Source organism: Taeniopygia guttata, chromosome 1 (genome assembly GCF_048771995.1).
Source record: "Taeniopygia guttata chromosome 1, bTaeGut7.mat, whole genome shotgun sequence".
NCBI classification, from domain to species: Eukaryota; Metazoa; Chordata; class Aves; order Passeriformes; family Estrildidae; genus Taeniopygia; species Taeniopygia guttata.
Window position 1 is genome coordinate 37,791,264 of NC_133024.1, and position 23,474 is coordinate 37,814,737.

Genomic DNA, 23,474 nt, shown 5'->3' on the forward strand with positions numbered 1-23,474 from the left:
TGGCAACGTTACTGTATGTTTTCCTTTTGTTCGGTTGAGCTTCCTGCGTGACCACAGCTGACGATGGGGAGCTAGAGGTGAAATTATGTTTAAAACGGGACATGAAACCAACTTCTGGTCAAAAATAAGACCGTAGAAGAAACCGGCAGCAGGTCCGAGCTTCTTCGCTCGGCACCGTCCCCTCACCGCGCCGGCCCCGCCTCCTCGCGAGTGCCTCCGGAGGCAGCCGAGCCCACTCGGGCTGGCCCCGCCTCGTTCCGGCCTCTCTCCGGAAATGGCCGAGCCCGCTCGGGCTGGCCCCGCCTCGTTCCGACCTCTCTCCGGAAATGGCCGAGCCCGCCCGGCGCTGGTCCCGTTCCCTCGCGAGCGCCTCCGGAAACGGCCGAGCCAGCGGCGCGGGCCCCGCCCCTGCCGAGCGCGGGCGGGGGGCGCTCCAAGATGGCGGGCGTGCCGGTGGTGCGCATCAGCATCGAGTCGGCGTGCGAGAAGCAGGTGCAGGAGGTGGGGCTGGATGGCAGCGAGACCTACCTCCAGCCGCTCTCCATGTCCCAGAACCTGGCGCGCCTGGCGCAGCGCATCGACTTCAGCCAGGGCTCCGGCTCCGAGGAGGACGAGCCGGGCTCGGCGGGCCGGCCCTGGGCCGAGCCGGGCGAGGCGGAGGATGAGGAAGGTGAGAAGGGCCCGAGCCGAGCCCTCCCGCCGGGATCGGGTGGTGGCGGCCGCTGCGCTGTGGCGGTGCCGGCCTGAGGCTCCGCGGCTGGTTGGGCCTGGCCTGCCTTCCCCAGGGGTTGGTCACAATGTTGTGACACAGCCCCAGTAAATTGCAGCGGGAAAGTACAGCAGCCGATTTCATGTCGTGCTGTATGTCGTGCCGTTATGAGCTCTCTGTGGTTCAAAAATCAGCCTTACGCGTACCTTTTTAAAGTCCTTTGTTTTACCTTCCTTTGTTTTATTTTTAGGGTTGGTAAAGTTCCAGCCATCCCTCTGGCCTTGGGATTCAGTGAGGAATAACTTAAGAAGTGCCTTGACCGAGATGTGTGTGTTGTATGACGTTCTTAGCATTGTGAAGGATAAAAAGTTCATGACTCTAGATCCAGTCGGGCAGGATCCCCTTCCTCCAAAACAAGTATGTTGTACCTAGTTGAACACTTTTTGTGGCTTGATGCTAATGATTTTATTCCAGTGGATTTTTTGTTCACATGTGATCAGTAAAAAGTTTATCAAAATGTTCCTTTTGATGTGCTAGTGCAGTGCTTTGAGGGTCAGAGTAAGGCTGGGATTGGGAGTTCAGGCCAATTTCAGAAGACTCATTGCTGAAGCTCTAAGTCAAAATGCTATTTCCCACTGTATAATGGTGGTATGAAAGTAGTTCTAATTCTGAATAAATTACTGGACATCCAGCAAAAACAACTTATCAATTGCTGTCAGTTAGTTTCTGCTAATAAGAAATAAATATTAATTTAAATTATTAATAATAAATAATAATAATAATCTTTTGTGAATTAAAGTGCAAGTATCTTGTTGGTTTTGGTACTAGAATCCTCAGTTTCTACAGCTGATTTCAAAAAAGAAGTCATTAGCTGGAGCAGCTCAGATCCTGTTGAAAGGTGCAGAAAGATTATCCAAATCAGTTGCTGAAAATCAAGAAAATAAGCGACAAAGAGACTTTAACTCTGAACTGTTACGACTGAGACAACACTGGAAGCTGAGAAAAGTGGGAGATAAAATTCTTGGTGATCTGAGCTACAGAAGTGCAGGTAAACAGTAGGATCTTTTCACAAGAAGAGATATTTTATGAAATTGTCTTTTTGTAACTGGAAAAAGAGATGGAATATATCTTAATAAATAATTTCAATGTGAATTTATTTATGAGACAGGTTTATAAAGGGAGAACTCTTGTTTTAGTATTGGGAAATATCTTGGCATCTTCAATCGCGAAAGTAATTTTAAAGGGTAACTGAAGTATTTTACTAAGAATTTGTTCACAAAAACAATACTGCATTTGCAGTGTAGTTGATCGATTGACAGGCAGGCTTTGTAAATCCTTGGCTTTTAATCTATATTTGGTGTGTAAAGCATTAAAAAAAAAGTGAAGAGTTGATTACATTTCTATTAATCAAAGACCAGACAATCCTACAATATCTCAAGTTAGAAGGGACCCAGATGTCTAACTCCCTACGCCCCAGAATTCACACCATGACATGAGGACAGGATGTGTTGGGTTCCTGTTGTCCTTGGTGGTGGGGGGAAGGACAAATTGAGATTTATTAATGAAAAAGCTGTAGATGTACTCCAGGCTATATATCATTTTTAGTTGATTTACCCTGGACTAGGTGAGCTGTGCCTAGGATGAAAAAGGTGCGCAGCTAGGATAGATGTGAGTATCTGCTTTTATCAGTCACCGAATGACTGTCCATAGAGTTATCTTTTCCAGTCAGAACATGGTCATAATTTTAAGATTTCAAGGCAAACATCAGAATTCCTTTAAATCAGTAAGGGTGTTGTACCTTTAACTACCTGCTTGCAAATCTTCACACACTTACTTTTTGCACTTTTTTTTAACCAAATATCTTTTCTTTTGCCTTCCTTGCATCTAATGACTCAATTTCAAAAAACTCTTGGCTTCCTCCCATAATTATTAAATACTCTGTGTTAACTTACTGTAAAATATTACACATTGCACAGTGGAGGATTGACATGCTGTTACAGTGGCATAAGCTTTCTAATTTACCTGGGTTTTTTTAAGAAGTCATTAAGATATGTGAGTCAAGTGCAGCTCTGAAGATTTGGAGACTCAGAAATACATATTCTCCCAAAACAAAAGCTTTTTTATTTGCAGAGGGTGCTTAATATTTAATGTGTATATCTTTGTCCTTCTTTACTCAGGGTCACTTTTTCTTCATCATGGCACATTTGAGGTGATAAAGAACACTGATATTGACCTGGATAAAAAGATACCTGAGGATTACTGTCCTTTGGATGTTCAAATTCCAAGTGATTTAGAGGGATCAGCATACATCAAGGTTTGTCAGAGAAACCTTAATAACCTAGTGGAGTTTCGTTTCAGATTTGTATGCTTGTAACAAAGAACAAACATTAAATACTGTTCTCTCTTGCCTAGGTTTCTATTCAAAAACAAGCACCAGACATTGGTGACCTCGGGACAGTCAATCTCTTTAAAAGACCTTTGCCAAAATCAAAACCAGGTACAGCTTATATGTTGTTTTATGAGTATATTCTCAAGGAATGAGTTTGGATATGATGCTTGTTTTAAAATTTCAGCATATAGCTGGGAAGAAGAGTGAATTAAGACTTTTCTTATTTAAACTGAAATACTCTGGGTGCTGCTTGGGCTTTGGAAGTTATGCTTTCAAAGCATGCTCCTTCAGTTTTTCATGTGTTTATTCAGTTCTGAAGCAAAATTATTAGGGTTGTATTTTGAGTATTCTGGAGCCTCTTTTGTTAGACATTAAAAGTTTGAGCCCATATCTGAAATCAAATCAAGGTCTTGTGTTTCAGTGAGTTACATCCCATTAATTCAGCTGAACTAATGATTGTTCACTCTTAATTATGCCCAAAATGCATCATTTGTGTCTGTTGCTCATATGTTTTATATGGATCTGAAATTCTGCTGGTGGTCTGTGTGTTAATTACCAACAGCTCACCTGGCAGATAGTACATTGATTCATTTAATATGTGCCAGTATGTGAAGTTGTAAACTTTTGGATTAAAAAGCCATCCTTTACTCTGTAAAGTTAGAAATAAAGTGGCAGGGCTTTATTTCACAGTTGTCTGTGATCCGGATGCTGGTACTGTCCTGAACATAGACAGAGTGCTGTATTATGAGGTATTTCATATGGTATTGTGAGTACATTATACAGCTTGTGTGCCTACTCACTCCATAATCTCCCGAGAATTTTGGGCCTATATACCCAGTGAAAGCGCATACATGCACTGAACATTACTGGGTAGTTCATCATTGAGTGCATTTAATAAAGCCAGAAGTATCATTGAAAGTAAAACATAACATAAGGAGTAGAGGTTCATAAAGAGAGGCCTTTGCAAAAGGCCCGGGAGTGTAATACACTGTTCCATAAGGGTGTTGCACTTCACAATACACATATATGTAAAATTGAATCCAAATTAGTTTCAGTTTTACCATAAAGTGCTTACTTAACTGAGATAAAATTCTGGTAATACTGAATTTGGGTATAAGGCACTGTCTGCTTTATTTTAGTGATCACACCTGGCTACTGCATAGTATCTGGCATCTGAACAAAAAGATGGCTTCTCTTTGCACTTCCCTCCTGCAAACATCAATTTATGCTTTTCAGGTTCTGCACACTGGCAGACAAAGTTGGAGACTGCACAGAATGTTCTTCTATGTAAAGAAATTTTTGCCCAGCTCTCACGAGAAGCTGTTCAAATTAAATCACAGATTCCTCACATCGTAGTGAAAAATCAGATAATCTCCCAGCCTTTCCCAGGTAGGAAGCTTTTTAAGACTGTTAACGTACAATTATTTCCTTAAATACTGATTGATGTCACCTTTTTTAATGCTTGGTTTTTAAAAAAGAACAAACAAACTCCTTGAATTTGAAAGGTTTGGAAAAACAGAATTTCAGCTAATGCACAGTAGTTTCTAATGTACTCTGTTTCCCTTTATGGTTATGTTTTTTGACAGCAGCACTTAAAACTGTCAGCTGTAATGCCATGTGCATGTGGCAGTGTGGAGCTGAGCATAAGTCATTGCTCCTGGATTGCATGTAAGAAGAAATTTAAGACTTGAGTTTATGGGTCCCTCAGAAGAATAAAAGCAAATGCTCATCAGTGAGGGTAATTAAACAGCATAAAGGTGGCTCAGAGTCAGTGGTGAATCCTCTGTTCTTACAAGGGGTACACAACTGATTGTAGCATGCAAAGAATATGTTTCTGGATTGCTTAAAATGTGTGTGATGGTTAATCACTCCTTCTTTGAGAAAGGAATGGGGTCCTGGGGGCTTCTTTTTGTGTGGGATTGGGTTTTGTGGGAGAGAAATTGATGCGAAATGCACCTGGTGATTTCACAGTTGTCAACACTTGAGTGAATATCAAGTTTTACTTGCCTTTGTTGCTGTGCTCTCCACCATCATTCTTTGATTTTTCTCTGATACAGTGAATACCTGTTGTTAAACTACTGAGTATAAAACATGAAGAAAAGCAGTTCTCAGTTAGTAACCTTGAAAATTGTCAGTGCTCACTTTTTAAAATCTTTTTTTTCCATCTGCTTTGTACAGGTTTGCAGTTGTCTATTTCTCTGTGTCACTCTTCCAATGATAAAAAATCACAAAAGGCTGCTTCTGAAAAACAGAATCCAGAGGATCATCTCTATGTTCTTGAACATAATTTGCATCAACTTATCAGAGAGGTACTGCATCTGTGGCTGAAGTACTGAAGAATTTTTGGGCTTTTGTTCAGCCTTCTGCCCAGTGTGTGGTACTGGTATAACAGCTGAGTGCCACTAGAGGCCAGTCCTTCTCCATCCATTTGTGGAAGGCAGCCTACTGCTTGGGTTTCTGTGGGTGTGGGTGGTTTGGAAGTTCCAGTTAATGCTTTCATGGAATGTTAGTTCTTTAGTTAACCTCAGACCTGGCTGCTCGTTTCAGTAAAGCCATGCAAAGCTTTTCCAGTAGAGTTCATCAGTTCTGCCTTTTTTTGTTGTGTCTAATAGTGCTTACCAGGCACTGTCAGCAAACATCTGGTCAGCCATATCCTCATGAAGGAACAATAAATTGTCATAATAGCTTTGTTTATTTGAATGTCCACTTCTCTGCTTCAGCATTTTAGATTCTTGAATAATCTAGCAGAACCTGGGGTATGAGGTTGAGGTTGTGTCTCTTCAGGAAAAAAAGCACAGTTTTACTTCTCTAAGTAGCATTGAAACCATGTTCAGAGAGTGTTCACCTCCTTAGAGCATGGCTCTGCAAGTCATGTGGAACAGTCTAGTATTTTAAACATTGATTTAGGGTTCATGAAGCTTTGGCTCAGTGCCCACCTTTCCTGTGGATTTCCTTTCTTTACTGTTGACATATTGCTAAAATCTTGTTCTTCACCTTTTTTTGTCTAAAATGCTTCTTTTATTTTTAAGTGACCATTCTTTCCGTTTACATAGATGTTTATAAAGAAGACTTATTAGCAGGAGCTACTGCCATGGTACCAAATTTTTGTTAGCTAGCACTTTTTTATTTTTAAATTACTTTCTATAAGGTTTGAAAGACATATAAATGGAGGAAGCAAAGTATGAAGAACTGTCTTTAAAGTGCTGTCAGGTTGATAAAGTTAAAAAGGTGTACTTTTTGAAAGTATGTACACTCAAAAAATATGACGTGAAGCAACATATTGTAGGATACATATTATTTCTTGTAGACAGGTTATTTGGTCCCTTCCTTTTATAATATCTGTTGGTTGTTGCAGTGTCACAAGCAAACCCTGAGCTCAACAGTGATGCCACATCCAGCTAGTGCACCTTTTGGCCATAAGAGAATGAGACTTGCAGGGCCCCAGGCTTTCGATAAAAATGAAATCAGTTCTTTACAGTCGAATGAAGGACTTCTGGAAAAGATCATAAAACAGGCAAAGCATATATTTTTGAGACGAAGGTGGGTCACAAGATACTCTTGTTACAGTAACACGTACCATTACATAGAATATAATTGATCTATTTTAAGTGTTCTTAAAACTAGCTGCTATTTCCTTCATGGTTAATACAGTCTTTTTTTGTAAGTACTAAGAACCAAAAATTATGAAGAAATACGAGAAAACAACATTCAGCTAGTAATAAGAAAGAATACCAGGTTTCTTTGATATCTCTGTGACAGTTGTGACATAAGCTGCTGATAATTGTCCCTATTTATCTCAAAGTGCATAAATCCTTTTTAGTATTCTTTGCAGTGCAGTGGCTGATAACGAATAATACCACTTCAATACTGTTGCAGAATGTATGAGAAATGTACAGAATAGACAAGTGTACTTCATTAGCACCAGAACAGTGCTGAAATGGAATTGATCCACGTGTTTCTGTTACATCTAACTTCCTGTGAGCAAGATGACAGCACAAACTGCCTGGATTATTGTGTGTGGAATATGGTTTTATCTTCCAGAACTGCTCGAACCATAGACAGTCTGGCGAGTCGTATTGAGGATCCTCAGATTCAGGCTCACTGGTCCAATATCAATGATGTTTATGAATCCAGTGTGAAAGTTCTAATAACTTCTCAAGGATATGAGCAGATATGCAAGTAAGTATGATAATGCATGTCCTGTTAGTTGTACAAGCACGAAGCAAAGGCAGCATGTATTCACATTGTGCTTTAAAGGCTTAGATTCTCTTCAGACAGACAAGTAGGAGTCCATTATTTGTCTGTGTTTGTTTTTCTGAGTTGACTGTGGAGTGAACAGTCACCCTAAGAAAACTTCACCCATTTTACCTTTTACTGAAGATATTTAGTACATCTTTAATTAGTACCATTTCCATTCAAAGAAGAAATTCAAGAGTGGACACTTGGGGGAGATTTATTTTGGTTAGAGATGACTGAATACAAAGTATTATTTGATGGTGCTGGATTCTAAACTTCCAGTCTTGTCATGGAAGACTAATCAGTGCTCAGTCCTAGCTCGGTTGCATAGGTACTAAAATGTGGAGCTCATGTAGTTCATGCAAAAGCTATGCACGTTGTTATCGAAATACAAGATGCGATGTTGCAGAAATAAATGCCTGCAGACTGACCAGCAGTCATTAATGCATCAACAGTGGGGTTTTTTTTGAGCAGTGCTCTCTGGCTGTGATCAGTGTCAACCACAGAGGCAACCTGCAGTCATTGGTGCATTTCCAGTCTTGGAGTACATAAGCTGCCCAAGTCTTGTCTGTAGCACAGAACACACCATTTTCCCCTGCACAACTGTAAGGAAACTTGGGCACAGGGGCAGGCAGGGAGCTGTGAGGCTTCCTTGTCCTGAGCAAATGGTAGGCCAGGTCTGGGAGCATCCACAGAATATGTGACCTGCCATATAAAGGGAGCTGTTGTGGTGACTGATGAAACTGGAATGTTTGGAGTTGCTGTCCCATTCTGTAGGCTTTGTTCCATCTGTCTTAGGGATTCTTGTCAATGATTGGGTGGGATTTTGTGTTCTTAGTTTCCTGTTTTCTTAAGTGTTTTAATGCTTTTTTAATAAATATGGATCTTGTTTTCAAAGATCCATTCAACTACAGCTGAACATTGGTGTTGAACAAATAAGAGTTGTGCATAGAGATGGAAGAGTTATTACATTGTCCCATCAAGAGCAAGAACTGCAGGATTTCCTATTATCTCAGGTAGACTCGCATATGTTGTTCTTCCCTTTCTTGTGATGTTTGGGAAACAGAAGAAGTTTGAATCTCACTTTCATCTCTGTAGAAAATACTAAAAAGTTCAAATTAAGATAGTGAAGATGGGAAGCTGGATGACTGAATTTTCACTATGATTGTGTAGAGTCTTTACCAACTGTTCCTAAAATATATTGCCATTTTTTACTAGGGTCAGTAGTCATAATAATTTTTCCCTCCAATTTAAAACGCTTTTCTTTATGCTGCTCATTATGGGAGAAACAAGTTGGTGGTAATCATAGCAGACAATAAAGTATTCTATATATGAAACTTAGTGTAGCTAAGTTCTTAATGAACCCATAATTACTGTCATTTCAGCATTGTCTGCTAATGCTCACTTTGCATCTGTCGTTACTAAATCAGCTGATACTTGAATGAACTCTGTTTTCTTAATTGCTTAGAACAACCTGCTGGTTTTATTCAGAAGTAACAATCTCCCCACCATGCATTATAAATAGTCAAAATACAGGTCTTTAATAACAGTGGTTGGCCTGTTGCAGTTATATAAAACTCCACGACACAGAAAACAAGTTGAAACAGATTCTGCTGAGGTCGTGTCTTTTTGCTCAAGTGTTGTCAGACCTGTTCACAGAGAACTGCTGAATGGTGCTGGATACTTCCTTGTTACAAGGGTTAAGTCATGATGCAGGAAAACAGTAGCATTTAAACTCCTAAGCTGTTAGAGCTCAGTGCTTACGCTTGAGCGTTAATGGAGATAATCATGCATGTAAACACCTCAACTTTTTTTTCCTAATTTTCTCTGCTAATACTTTCTCATATTTTTATATATTTTACAGCAGAAGTTTTGTTTCTATTGAAGGACAGAATTGTTTGCAACTAATTTTTTGAGACCTAAATAAAATTTTTTTTTAATTGATAGCAGCATTAAATAAATGGCTAAGCGCATATATCTATGAAAAATTCATTTACCTGCATAAGAGTGATCTTTTCTTCTGTGGAGGAACTAGTCTAAATTCAAATAACACACAGCTCTACCATCATATAAAAAAAAAGTTCTTCTGAAAGTAGAGAACTTAAAGTCACTTCTGTAAGTAACTATTGTACAGAAAACAGGCTTGCTAAACTGCATAAGCAATTCTTTCTATGGTCTGCAAATACTGAACAGAAAACAAACCTCTTGTTATGTTTCAGATGTCACAGCACCAAGTACATGCAGTTCAGCAGCTTGCAAAAGTTATGGGATGGCACGTGCTGAGTTTCAGTAATCACGTTGGTCTGGGGCCGGTGGAGAGCATTGGCAATGCATCGGCAATAACTGTAGCATCACCAAATGGAGACTATGCCATTTCAGGTAGTGTTCCCTCTTGCAAACAGAAGTCTTTCTGAGAGTGTTTGTAGAATATTTTGCTATAAATTGATACTATGCTTTAAAAGTCTAGAGACTATTTCTTTTGTGTATGGAATTGACATCTAAATAGAATCAGCACCTTGCCCAGGAAGCTACTTAGTATAAACATGATTTAATTTACACAGGCTTGAAAATATTTCTTACAGTTACCATGGAAAATAATATGTATTCTATAATATGTATTGTATTAATACATTATTTAAATATATTCTTTTGATAAATATTATATAAATATTTGTTTCTATAATTATATGTAATTAATTATATGTATTATTATTAGCATAGGAAAAAAGAGATCACAGAAACCATCAGGATCCTTAGAGAAGAGAACAAGATAAACAGATCACAACTCCAAACTTAGGGAGAACAGTTTTGGTCTCTTCAGGGATCTTTTTGAAGGAATCCTATGGGATATGATCCTATGGGATGGAAAGAAGAGGGGTCCAGGAGTGCTGTTTGATTATTGTTTTCAAGGGTCACCTCTTTCAAGCTCAAGAATGGTCATTCCTAATGTTAAGGAAGCTGTGCAAAGGGGACAGAAGACCTGTGTGTATGAGCAAGGAGCCCATGGTTGAACTCATGACAAAGGAAGGAAGCTCCAAGAGATTATTAGTTGTCCTGGGAGGGATATAGAGAGACTATCCAAGCATGCATTGGTAAGGATAGGATAGGAATCTGGTGGGGGATGTACAGGGCAGCAAGAAGAGCTTCAACAGGGATGTCAGCAGCAAAGGAAAGATTAGGGAAAATGTGGGACTGCTGTTAAACAGAGAGAGTACCTGGTGGCGGAGGACATGGAGGAGGCCAAGGTACTCACTACCTTCTTTGGTCTTAAGACTGGCCTTCAGAAATGGATCTGTGAGACCCGTGGGAAATTTTAGAGCAAAGATTCAGCCTCAGTAGTGGAAGACCAAGTTAGAGAACCTTTGAACAGACTTAGACGTACACAAGTTCGTGGGACCAGGTGGGCTGTATATCCATAACTGATGAGGGAGTTGATAGATGTCACTGCAAGGCCACTCTTGATCATCTCTAAAAGGCCAGGCTCAGGAAGGGCTCCTGAGGACTGGAAGAAGGCAGATGTTACATCTGTATTCAAGATGGAAAATGTGGGGAACTACAGTCTGATCAGCCTCATTGCAATTGTTGGGAAGATGAGTTGGAAAAAAATAAGTCTCAGAAGAATTCTCCAAACATACTATGGAGAACGTGGTGATGAGAAGTAGTTGACACCAATTTATGAAACAGAAATTATGTTCAATCAGCCTGATAGTCATCTCTTTATAGAGGGTTAGCTTGGTAGATGAGGGAAAAGCTAGGCAGAACTTCTCTAACTGTTGATTTAAAAAGTCAACACACACCACTCCCCTACATGAAAACAGAACAGAAGCCAATGAAGCACCACCACCCCTCCACCAATCTCACAGAATTTGGTGATTAAAAGTAACTGCCTAATGACTTAGATCCTGTCTATTTGAGAGAAATCCCCTAGAAATAATATATTTTTCAACAGAATAGTGGGCAATAAATCCAAAGAAAGAAGAGCAATGAAGCCTTTGCCCTTCCTGGTGTCACTGGGGAAAAAGAAATGCATATGTAAGGTGTACATTTTGGGGCTTATTAAAAGTTTCTCGGTCACGATCTAACCAAGAACCTGCAGTGCGAAAGCAACAAAATCATAGAGAAGTGGGAGATGAGAGAGAAAGTCCAGAGAAAAAGCTTTGAAAAAGGAAGAGAATTTCCCTTGTTTGCTTTCAGCATGTTTGGAATTGAGTAGGAGTAAAGTACAGAATACACAAGGAAGAACATTTAGTATGAGGAATTCATACAGTGCTCATTGAAATCTTCTTTCCCCACAGTCCGTAACGGTCCGGAAAGTGGCAGCAAAGTCATGGTTCAGTTTCCACGGAGCCAGTGCAAGGATCTCCCTAAGGGAGATGTCCTCCAGGACAGCAAATGGAATCATCTCCGGGGGCCATTCAAGGAAGTTCAGTGGAATAAAATGGAAGGGCGTAACTTTGTGTATAAAATGGAACTTCTCATGGCTGCCCTAACTCCTTGCTAGTGAAGCATCAGCCCCTCTCTGAGAGCTTTGAAGTGTCTCTGTGCAATGATAAATGCCACTGAAACAAAGGGAAATGGGAGCTATTGGTCAATACAAAAAGAAAACAAAGTCAAATTTATTTCCTGTACAGAAATAGCCATTTTGGTATTTGTAATAAAACCTTTTTCAGTGACATATAAAATACATACAGTTTTTTGTAAAAGTTCCTTTCAGCTGTATCTTTGAAATTTGCTCTGTCCACAGAGTGATAGATGAGTAATTAATGTATTTTTTGTTTATAAAATTAAATTTGATAGTCCTTGAGTCGAAGCATTCTTGAGTTGGAATTTTTGTACATTGATGGGGATTCTGGGTGACCCCTTTATTTTTGAGAAATATGTTTACTTGGCAGTTTAACTTGAGAGTGTTACAAAGTCACTGCCTGTGGCAGAAGTCTTTCTCCTCTGATGGCCTGTGTCATGTCGGCTAGTTCGCCTGCTTTTTGAACTTGTTTTTTACAAGAATATGGAAGAAAGGGTCTTACTTGGCTTGCAAAGTTCTGACAATTTGAGTTTGTGGGTGACTTGTGACATAGTGACTGGTTAGAAGGAGGTAACTCTCATGCAGTAAACCTCCACCCTTGAGTATCTGGGTCTCTCTCCTGCATTCTCCATGATTATCATTCAGAGAAATAATAGTATCTTCCCAAATATCACCTCCTTCGAGTTCTTTCAAAATAAAAAAGTCACTTTTTTTATAGTTTTGGTTGTAATTCTTGAATTCTTGTAATTCTTACAGTATGGTGTTCAACAAAACTTTCATTTTGTTTGGTACTTAAGTGCTAAGGGTCATTTTGCAACCTGTCTGTCTGAAGTGGTTCATATTCATGTCCATGTTGTCTTATGAGATATCTGTCTATATGTATGTATATGAACTTCTTGCACATAAACATGGTCAAATTGAGCATCACACTCCATGGTGACAGTTGTTATTTTGTTGTATTCTCAAGTATAAAGAATAATTGTAGGCAAATAAGCAGCAAGCTGCTGCTCAGCAGGTATCCAAAGCAGTTCTTGTACTTACATTGGTGTTGGCCAGCATGGAGCATCTTGTTTCAGTTCCTGGAAGTACTTGCTCCTGTGTGACTGAACTAAGATAGAGAAAGGGTTTTCCTTTCAAGTGCTCATGTGTTACCCCAGACAACTGACGAAAATTAAAAGCCCTAGTTGAAAGTAAGTCTCTTGATCTTGAAACAGGGCTGAGCCTAATGTAACCCCCGTGATGCCAGGTGCTGATTTGCTGTGCCAGCAGACACGGTATGATTACAGGCAGAGGGGGGGTTGTTCCCTTGGTGAAGTTGAGCCAACAGCCTGATGCATGTGTTCATGCACCCAACTAGATGAGGCTGTTCTGACTCCTGCTAACACAACAAATATCTTATTAATAATTAGAAGATGAGTTTATGAAACTTGAACGTGTCTTTACACTTTATTGTTCTTAACCTAAATTGACAGGTCTGCATGTAGCAATAGCCTTTTAATCAAGTTTCTTGTTACAAGTAATCAGATCACTGTGCAGCTATTACAATCTCATGGTTGCAGAACTTCTCTCCTGAAAAGGACATATCCTATGTTGCAGAATGCAAGCCCTGCATGTTAGCATGAGAACACTTGTCAAGACTTCTAGGTCTAGCGGAAAAAAGAAGAACAATAATAATAACATGAAAAAAAGAGTTATTAGAGACCTGGAAAGTCTGTGTTTTGGTGTTGAATACACAGGAATTCCTAATTTTAATGGAAAACAGACTGATTAGACATCTGACAGAGAGACAGTCTTGAAACTTGGTAGTGCATCTTTGAATATGAAATGACGATATTACTAAATTATTAAGACCTTTTCAATTGATTGCCAAAGCAATCTGGTGAACTTGGACATCTCTCTAATTCAAGTTTAAAAGTAAAATGTCGTAATCCCTTAGATCATCTAGTATGTTCTAAATAGTAAATTTGCTGCTGTTCCGCAGGGAGTTTACAAGTACAGTAAGAACAACTGTTAGTTTCTGAATTTCTACTGTAACAACCTTCCATAAGACTTCAGATGCTCCAGGGTAGCAAGAAACTGCTACAGTTTAGCCTCACATTCTGTACCTCAAATATTGACCTTAATAATGCATAGTGACAAACATAATTTTCAGGAAAATGTGAGTATTTTTAAAGTAATGTTACCTGTGTAAAGTAAGCATGGTAAATTGTGGGCAAAATTTTTGGGTGAAAAATTGTCTATATAAAGAAAGCTACATACAAGCTAACTGTACTGGATGTTCTGACTGAATACTTGGAGTCCCTGCTATTCATATGGGATATTACTGCCTAAAAGTGAGGTTGGCACCAGGTTTAATAGCCAAGAATGGGTGCCTGATGTTGCAGTGACATTAGCCAAGCTGAAAGAGGTAGAAAAACTGTGCTAGTTGTAAACTTCTTTTGTTGTAGTACATTTTAAACTGAAGAATTTTAAGTGTTGATTTCCTACTTTCCTGCCAGCTTTCAAACACTGGTTTAAATGTGTGTGTGACCCTGCAATCACAGCAGTGCACTGGAGCGGTCATTCATTGTCTGTACACGTTTCCTGACTTCCTCTGGCAATTGCAGTGTTCAGGTCAGTGTTAGCAGATGATAGTGGCTCTGTGTGTAAGCTGCACTTCTTGTACTTTCTAAGTATGGCAGAGTATCTGCTGTATATTCAGCTCAGCCTAATACCTAGCTTCACATTCAAAGTATTTTAATGCAAATACTTTTTGCCTTAAAAGTCCAAGATTCATTCAAAGTCTAAGATTAAGAGCTCAAAAAGAACCTCTAACAATGTTTTCCATATTCTATAAGCATACTTTACCAAGTAATTCAAGTATGGTAATTGAAATAGATGCACTTACAGTTTCCCTGTTGTCAAAGCTTAGTTCACTCAAAGTTACAAAAAAGGGCAATATACGTGTAAAGCAGAGAATTAGAATAAACTGTTATTTGTCTGTGCAGTATCTGATACCTCATTTTTCACCTTTTTTGACCTGTTCTAGATGTAGGAATGAGCAAACAGCTGAATCTGGTGCCTCAATTTATGAGTGGGAGAGAGGCCCCACACAAATGACCAGCTCAGTATGGGATGGTTTAAAGGTATTGTACACAGGGTACTTTGGCTTGTTTGGCACCTACCTGCATCATTATACACTTGGTGAGAAATTCCCTGAATGTATTTTCCAAATGGAGCCCATAGCACCTCTGCACATGAGCATCCCAGTCCCTGACCAGAGGCAAAGCTCTGTCAGCCTGCCCTGTAAAGGTTTTTGCAAACAAGTGAGACAAAGTGTCAGAAAGGCAGTAGCAGCAGTTTGACTCAAACAGCAGCGTGGCGATCTACAGGTGCAGACTAGTCCACGATGTCTTACAAGTTCAAAGTTTATTTCACACTGCAAAATTCTCATTACAAAAGCAAAACAGAATAATTTGGAACTCAATTTACTGCTTTCTCACTGACAAACACAAATGTTGTTCCACCCAACAGATACACAGGTGGAGAATTGCAATATGTGCAATATGCAGATTCAAGAAAACATTAGTTGGGTCATTTCATGTTTTCTTACAACATAGGGAAAGCAAAGGTGGCTTCTCAACAAAAGCAATTTTAGAACTGCATTTGTAAACACTGTATTTCAAAGTAATGCTGTTGTAACATTTCTTCTCAGATAGATTGTTCAGCACTGGGCTGTTTGCAAAGAACTTGACAGTTCACAACAAAACTGTTTAGTATTTTGCCACCCCACTGGTGGTGTTGTGTATCAGTATTTTATCTGACCCCTCTTATCTTTATAGACAGTGTCCTCTTCAGTGCCTGCCTGCAATGTTCCTTGTACAACCACCTGCTCCAGTAATGTCATAAAATCTATGTTAACATCCATCCTGGGGCAGTGTAAACAACTGGAAATACAAGCGGGATAACTTTGACCAGCTCAGTATTCTTTCAAAGTCAGTTTTGTCTCATGAAAAATTGCAGCTTGTCTTCAGAGCTTCAGGAAGTTCCTTACAACCAAAAGTAGCAGCATAGGTGCAATAAACAGGATTCAATGCTTGCAATTAATTTTTTAATGTAATACTGTAATTAGATATTTATTATGTTGATGGGTGCTAATGACCACTCTGTCTGTAATAGGAAACTTGCTGTATCCAAAATGCAGGTGTCCTTCAAGGCCATGATAATTTCCTTTATGGGCTGATCTTACAGACTTGCTTGGTTGGTTGGTAGGTTGGTTGTTTTTAAGAGTAGTAGAGGCTGTAGATTTTATTAGCTAGCCACAAAAATGTGTTCATACTCAGCATGAAAGCATACTCTTTTTTACTCTGACCTTGACTTAAAAACTTAACAGGTTGAAACAGCTCCATCAGACACTGCTGATTTAATTACTTTGCAAGTCAGGATGTTTCTGCAGTAGTCATGGACATTTTACCTTCTAGGTTTGTTCTTGCTTTCTTGGCCAATACTTTCTCCTGAGGTAGAATTGTTATTTTTATTATGATGCAGTCCTTGGCTAGCACTCAATGGTTTCCAGTTCAATCTCTTCTGTTGTACTTGCTGTAAATGAAAGGATATTGTTATTGATGGGCAAATGGATTGGAAGGCCAACATTCCAAAATTAACTGTGCTGAGACATTTTTAACTTTTAAATAAAATTAGCTCAAGCTTTCTCATCTAAAATTAGGTTTTAAATGCATCTTTTCAAAATATTTAACTGTATAAAGAGGTTCTCACAATCTTTAAATTGACAACGATTTATTCCAGTACAAGGCTAAAGGCACTAAGAAAACTAAGTCCATAGGGACCGTTCTTCTATCTCTCTTCATGACTTCTGAAAGGAGGGCTCTTCTGAGATAGAACTGAGGCAGAAATTTGATCTCTGCTTTGGATCATTTCCTGGGACATCACATAAGTTTCTAGAACTGTGCTTTCCTGAACTCTGCCATATGTTACACGAATATGTCTGTTCAGTTCACCTCTGTGGGAAGATTGGCTTTAGCTGGAGGAACAGGCTTTATCTAAACATATCCTGTATATTCTGCCATGATAGGACAGTTTTCAGCAGCTACAGAAGCTTGTGAGTGGTGTATGCAACATGAAAACAGCAGCAGCCCTTAAGAGCTGTAGGTGAGCAACAGGAAGGAAGACGCAGCTCAACCCAAGTTTATTTCTTCTATTGGGTTTTGCAGAGTTGACACAAAGTCTAGGCCATGAATCTTAGGATGCTTGAACGTCTCTCTTGGTCCCGTAAAATACTGGTAGCTAGGCTGCTTGTTGTAATGTAACACTAATTACAGGAGAAATACAGACCTTTTACCTAGAGGGCAAGAAACCACAAGTGGATCTGCACTTACAAAGAAGAGAGTTAAACATCTGAAATATTTTGAAGTGGTAAAGGAAACCTCCCATTTCAAAGATGTGCCTAAGAGCTTCATCCCAGGCCTGTAATGTGCACCTTGTCTTTCTGCCTAGGCCAAATATCCGTGGTGGTGACTTGGAAATTTTTTCTCTAATATGTTCCTTCAGTGTAGCCCTTGTATTCCCTTGACCTCCTTTTCATTACTGTTGTCTTCAGTGTCAGATTTTGATATTACTCAAGTGTTCACTGGAGTCTGCAACTGGATCAAAAGTGAACAGATGAAGAGGGGGTTTGAGAAGAGGAGATGCAATCCTCCACTGAGGATTGAACTGAGGTGGGGGCCACTCCCAAGGGTCATTTGAATATTTTCCCATAGGATACACCCTGCTGATGTGAAGTCTCAGAGAGTTGCTGATGCTCTTGACTTTGTCTTCTGCCCTTTGATGGGGCTTATTGCAGCTCTGGCCTTTTCTCCCCAAGTTTTGCAATTAGCAGTGTTGAGAAGCATTTTATTATTTCTAATGTGAAATATATAAACTAGATGTCCTGTGGACTGTTCTTCAACTAAACACCGGCTATTCAGTTGCCTCAGCTAGTTGGAACAAGGAGTTAGAACAGGACAACTGATCCCTTCAGTCTTGTTATTTAGTGTCCCTGTTTAGCACCTTTATGGTACAAATTTTAGGCTCAAATTTCAGGCTTGAAGACTATACCCTGACTACATTTTTAGAGAAATACCTGTTAGTTTGTGTGTTGTCTTCTTCTGAAACAGATGCAGAGATTTATTACACAGCCACATGAAGCAGATTAGAATGGCAGATACTGCAGCGAGAAATACGAAGAGAACTGCTACAAAATGCAAATCTTCATAGATAATCTCTGTAGGGAAAATGGAAAAAAATGAGTATTATGAAATTGATTACTAACAGATTGATGCTTAAACACAGGGTAAAGCTGAGAAGTCCTGTCTAGTTTGTACCGTAAACATTGACTATGATGGTGCCATAGGCATTGGTTCCGTGCTCCTCCATTATAGTGACAAAATAGTAGCCAGCATCTCTCATGCCCACATTCCGAAGCTGTATAGAGCCATTTTCAAAAGTAGTCACTCTGTCCTTGTAGACCGTGGATATGTTGACATAACTCCCACTTCTCCACTCAACAATGCTGGTGGTGCCCCAGCTTGACACATGCTTCCACTCAATAGTGGCCACACCTTGGCAAAAGTATTCAACTGAGAGGAGGATGTTTTGTGCCACTGTTGCATTGATGTTGAGTTGTGGGACAACTAAGGATACTCCTCCGGGAGCTGAAAGACAAAGGAGAGTGATGAGTCTGGAGGTGATGCTGCACCAACTGTCCAGGGCAGGTTGGGACCTCTGGATCCTGGTGATTCATCTTACCTATCTCAGTGATCTGTTTTAAGAGAGGATAGATCATGCTTTTTAATACCTTCTTCCTTCTGCTTTCCACAAAAGTAACATACATACTTGAAGACTAAATACACATTTATAATTTGTGATAGTAAGAACGCTTCCACCATAGAGGGCATATAATTGCATATGTTTCAATGCTTTAACACCCACACAGAAAGGGACTTCAAATAAGCATAACATTTTCTGAAAACTGGGCAAGGTTCATCAGTAACTAGCTTCCTTTAAAAACCTTGCATTTACATGGGAAGTTTAGTCGCCATATCCAAGGTAATCTATCATAGTCATTAACTACCATCCCCCAAAAGCAAGAACTGTAGTAGGCGTAAGTACGTGGGGTCTTGGCAAGGACTTTGTTGTGTTTTCAGGATGTGTAATCAACATTGGAAATATCAGCTTCTTAAAGGCAACCGGTAAATAAGCCAGTGCAGATAAATCACATGTAACCAAAGGTATGCAGTTTCATGAGAAGCCAGGGACTTTATGTTCCTGATGATATCCAGGCAAAAATGCATATAAAAGAATATTTAATTCTCACCTACCTCCTCCTGATGTGATTACGGAGCTGTTCATGACACTGTGAAACTGAACCAATGGCTTATTTTAATGTGTAACTGCAATAATTTCTGCTTGCATCTGGTGTTTCTGCATGAAGATTTGGAAGAATACCAACACTGGAGTTTTAACTGGCATAAATTTTTTCTCTTGATTAATGGCTTGCTTGAAACCCCTGGCTAAAGACTGAAATCCTGTTATCTAGCCACAAAAATCAAAGCAGACAAAAGGCAGATAAAGCACACAGTAAGGCTGAATGCCTTTTCCTGGTTTGGCTTGGAGCAGCTCACCTGCTCTACTCCCTTACTGTGGGAACAGCCTGACTCCAAGAGCAGAATGAAAAAGAAAGGCTGACCTGTAAATGTCTGTAACCCAGTGGGGGAGTGAGAATGAGACCCTCAGCTACACTGCATGACTGCAGACCAGGACACCTGGGCATGATCCTGGAGGTTCTGCAGAGTCTTCAGGGATAAGAATGATTAAGAAAGGCAAAGAAAAACATCTCTAAGGGAAAAAAAATTAAAAAAAAAAAATCCTAAAGTAAGAGCCTTCTGTGGTCAAAATTCCACAGCCACCACAAATGCAAGAGATGGGTGAATTACAACCTGACTTCACTGTATCCTGGGATCTGAATTCACTAACTCTGCTGGTCATGGTAAGGTAGGGGAGCTCAAGAAGCCAGTTCAGTTTTCCCAGGCTCTCATCTACAGTACCAAACAGGATCCAGGCTTCTTCCAAGATAACACTCCTGGGCTCCCCCTTTCATGAGCATCGTCCATACTCAGGCTGCCCAGTCCCCCTGCAGGAACATCATGCTTTTTGGGCAGCTCAGTGTGTCCTCAGCTGAGCTGTGGTCTGCTGTTCCTGTGTGCAGGAGAAACTAACCAGAGCTGTGAAAATGAGGTTTGTGCCAGCCACAGAAACAGAAGAGCCGGGAACCTCTGGTAATCGCTGCAAATTGTTCCAATTGTTTTCTGGTCCATGTGTTTATTTAAAGGCCTTTCCCACTGTTTCTGACAGGAGCTGAGTATCTTCCCTCAGTCACTCTTTCATGTTTTTATAGAGGCTTTGTTTTGAATATGCAATTGCAAAATAAATGTAAAAAAAGAGAAAATTTAAATCTTTCCATTAAATTATTTGCAAACATGTTCTGTCCCTATCTGGTATGCAAAGCTAAAAAAGGCAGTGCAGTATCTATCTAATGATTCAAAAATATTTTTAGTATGCAGTGTGCCTAGATCATCTGAATCAGTGTAATCCAACAGAGCTGCACCAGGCTGGAGAGCAAACATCACACCCACATGCAGCGCCCTACGCAAGGTGACTGCGCCCTGCCGCTCGCAAAACCAGCCCCTTCACACCCAGTGAAACACGCACCCGGGAGAAGAGCGCACGGGGGCTGCTCAGAGCTCACGGAGTTTGCCATCCTGGCACGCTGCTCTACTCCAAAGTATTTGCCTGGCCAAGAGTCAAAGTGGGATGTGCGGCTCTGCGCACTAGACCTGGCCGCGGCAACGCAGCTGGGCCTGCAGTGTGCTGGGCAGTGAGTGGCAAAGAAAAAGGCTGGCAGCGAGGGGCAGGAGCTCTAAACTGGGGGGACAGCTCTCGAACGGGCCTCTGAAGCCCTGCGGGCTGTTTCTCCACCCTTTGGTGTCCTGCTCGCCCGTCACTTCTCTTGGTGGAGTGCCGTGACCAAACCAACCTCGCTGGCGGCGCCGACACCCCGGTCCCCAGGCGAGGGTGGGGCTGGAGCAGCGTCCTTCGGGCCCCTCCGGGACAGGGCCGGACGCTCCCTGCGTGCTGCCCCATTCCCACGCACTCCCCGTGGGGTGCTAGGCTGGAACCCACCTTCCCTCCTCACCCAGCGAGACCCGACACCCCTGGGGCTGACTAACCGGGCTGTTTCCCCCTCCACGCCTTGTCCCCTCGGTCGCTGGAAAAGCAGCGGGGCACGGCGCTGCCGGCAGCGGGCGGGAGGTCGGGGCGTGGGGCGCTCCCCCCGCGGCCGCGCTGGTCCCGCTCGGCTCCCCCGCTCCCTCCGAGCAGCAGGGGCGGGGACGAGCCTCCCCTGACCACGTCAGGGAGAGCAGCGATGTCTGCCCGAGTCTCGGTACGTCCCGTCCCCTCCCCAGCCGCTCCCCGTTGCGGACGGGCAGGGCAGAGCGGGGGTCGGCGGGCGCTCTGCACCGCCCCGCGGATGCCGGGCGCTGGGGCTCAGCCGGGACGTCTCGGCCAGGAGCTGGAGGAAAGGGCCGGGGGAGGCAGGGACGGAGCCGGACACTTACTCTGCAGAGCCCACCCGGCGGCCAGGCAGAGGGTGACGGTCCCCACGACGACGCTCCGGCCTCGGGAGCCCCGCAGCGGTCTCATCAGCGGAAAGCCGATGCCCCAGGGGTTGCATCTAAGTGGCCGGGCCGGCCGGCGCGGCCCGACCCCGGGGGCTGCCTGCCCCAGGCCTCTCCCTCGCTTCTCTCCCTCCTCTTCCTCCCGCTCCCGCCGCGGCGCCGGGGCCGCCCCCAGCTCCCCCCGCAGCGGCCGCCGGGCGCTCCCCGCCTCACAGCCCGCGATCGCCCATCCCGGCTGGAGATGCAATTGGCTGAGGAAGGGCAGGCGCTGCCCGGCCATCGCCCAGCCGGGAAATGAGTGCGATGGGCGCAGCCCTGCCCGGCCCTGCCGAGCCCGGCCGGAGCCGGGAGCCCAGCCCGGGATCGGGACACCTGGCCGAGGAGGCTGGCTTTGAATGTGATTTGGCATCCGTAAGGGAAATTTCACCTCGGGGTGCTAAAACCGACTTTTTTGCTCCAAGAAGTCTGGTGATGACGCAGGTGAGACGGGGATGGGGGGGAGGGCTGGAGAGCACCATCTCTGTGTCCTCAGAGATCATATCAAATGACCACGCTGAAAATGAACCTGGTTTCCATCCCACTGTGCCCGGCACATGCATTAGGTGTTCCTCTCTCCCTTCTGTTGTCGTCCAGAGGAGGTCCCCAGCTTCTTTCAGAAGCACTGGACAGTGTGAGGTAGTGGAAACATGATTAGAAAACATGAGAGCATCCCAGTCCTGAAAATTCATCCTTTCTCAGAGGCACCCTTGTATATGGCTACCAGAAGCCATATACACCCCAAGAAGATCCGCCCCTCTGACCAGGGAAAAAGTTACACACCAGATCAGCCTTTTTACAGATTATCTATTCTCTTCCTTGCATTGCCCTCTCCTCAAGTTTTCTTTAGTAGAGATGTGGATTAAAGAGAGACATTTCAGCGTGCTGGTCAGCGCAGGCTCCTCAGGGTGAGTGGGAGGAAAGGACAATCACCGAGGCGGCGAGGGACCGCTGCGATCTGCCCGAGCCGCCTGCACTGAGTAGCCACTTTCCCCCTGCAGTGTATGGTTCCCGTGCAGGTTTCACATGCAGGTTTCCTTATGTACTGGCTGTCTGTGACAACAGCGGAGTCCCACGGGGGTCTGGATGACTGAGGCACAGCTCTGGGTGGGGGGCTGAGCAGGAATGAGGCTTGTGCAGGGCTCAGCTGCAGGGGACTCACTCCTGCTGGGGCTTTTCAACCAAGTGTGATGCTGTCCTGTGCTGCCATGCTTTATATGGCATTACAGCTTCTTTCACACACATCTCAGGGGGGAATTCCAGGGCTTAAGTCAGGCCTTGACAAGACACAGTGCAATCTTCATGGACTCCAGGGCCCAGATTTTGTTCAGGTACAAAAAAAATCATCAGCTTCATCAACTTCTGGTGCATCTTCTGAAGCTTTAGCAATGCTACCCAGATGAAGAGGCTGGGAAAGAGAGGTCAGTCAGGATGTACTGCCCACGTATTTGATCTCACATATGTTTTGCAGCCTGCTGTGGTGCTGGGGTTGCTGGAATTGTGTTTGCAGAGGCAGGCCATGGAGTGCTTCCCTTCCGCCTCGTCTGTCTGAGCTGCTCCTGTGCTTTGCCAAATCCCCTCTGTGGCAGACCGACATTGTACCTGGGCATCGCTGCTGAAAATGTAGTTGCATGAAAAAGTGTGTAGTGCTTCCCCTGGGAGAGATTCTGTCAGGCAAATTTCTTCCTGATCCCATCACTTTATGGCAGTTCTATTTCTCAGAGCATTAAAGAAGGTCTCATAGTGATGTGACTTTGTGTAATTTTCCTATTTTATTTCTTTCACCCTTTATTTAAATTATTTTTGAGCTTGTGGCCCAGTGCACTATTTTGGCAGCACAACTTATGAGCTATATTCTCATATAAAATT

The 23,474-nt window shown here is 42.4% G+C and overlaps 2 protein-coding genes across 2 annotated transcripts; one reads left to right on the forward strand and one right to left on the reverse strand.

Moving 5' to 3' along the window:
• Nucleotides 1–356: 356 nt before the first annotated feature.
• MED17 (mediator complex subunit 17) lies at nucleotides 357–12,573 on the forward strand. The gene is made up of 12 exons (XM_002200111.6): nucleotides 357–670; nucleotides 960–1,126; nucleotides 1,538–1,757; nucleotides 2,887–3,023; nucleotides 3,122–3,206; nucleotides 4,335–4,487; nucleotides 5,277–5,407; nucleotides 6,454–6,638; nucleotides 7,140–7,277; nucleotides 8,233–8,350; nucleotides 9,554–9,713; nucleotides 11,630–12,573. Exons 1-12 carry the CDS (start codon nucleotides 439–441, stop codon nucleotides 11,833–11,835), a joined length of 1,932 nt encoding a protein of 643 aa, XP_002200147.1. The 5' UTR covers nucleotides 357–438; the 3' UTR covers nucleotides 11,836–12,573.
• A 2,672-nt stretch (nucleotides 12,574–15,245) lies between these two features.
• VSTM5 (V-set and transmembrane domain containing 5) lies at nucleotides 15,246–21,864 on the reverse strand. Its single transcript, XM_030269444.4, has 4 exons — nucleotides 21,510–21,864; nucleotides 18,216–18,545; nucleotides 17,975–18,115; nucleotides 15,246–16,434 (listed from the first exon to the last, which is right to left on the reverse strand). Exons 1-4 carry the CDS (start codon nucleotides 21,847–21,849, stop codon nucleotides 16,391–16,393), a joined length of 855 nt encoding a protein of 284 aa, XP_030125304.2. The 5' UTR covers nucleotides 21,850–21,864; the 3' UTR covers nucleotides 15,246–16,390.
• Nucleotides 21,865–23,474: the final 1,610 nt, after the last annotated feature.

Excerpts from the sequence above, each read along its gene's own strand:
- MED17 (XM_002200111.6), top strand. The coding sequence starts at position 439 with ATGGCGGGCGTGCCGGTGGTGCGCATCAGCATCGAGTCGGCGTGCGAG. Across the intron at positions 1,758-2,886 it reads TCTGAGCTACAGAAGTGCAG|GGTCACTTTTTCTTCATCAT; the intron begins GTAAACAGTAGG and ends TTCTTTACTCAG. Across the intron at positions 3,207-4,334 it reads TTTGCCAAAATCAAAACCAG|GTTCTGCACACTGGCAGACA; the intron begins GTACAGCTTATA and ends TATGCTTTTCAG.
- VSTM5 (XM_030269444.4), bottom strand. The coding sequence starts at position 21,849 with ATGGCCGGGCAGCGCCTGCCCTTCCTCAGCCAATTGCATCTCCAGCCG. Across the intron at positions 18,546-21,509 it reads CGCCGGGTGGGCTCTGCAGA|CTCCCGGAGGAGTATCCTTA; the intron begins GTAAGTGTCCGG and ends TTTGTCTTTCAG. Across the intron at positions 18,116-18,215 it reads CATCATAGTCAATGTTTACG|AGATTATCTATGAAGATTTG; the intron begins GTACAAACTAGA and ends TTTTCCCTACAG.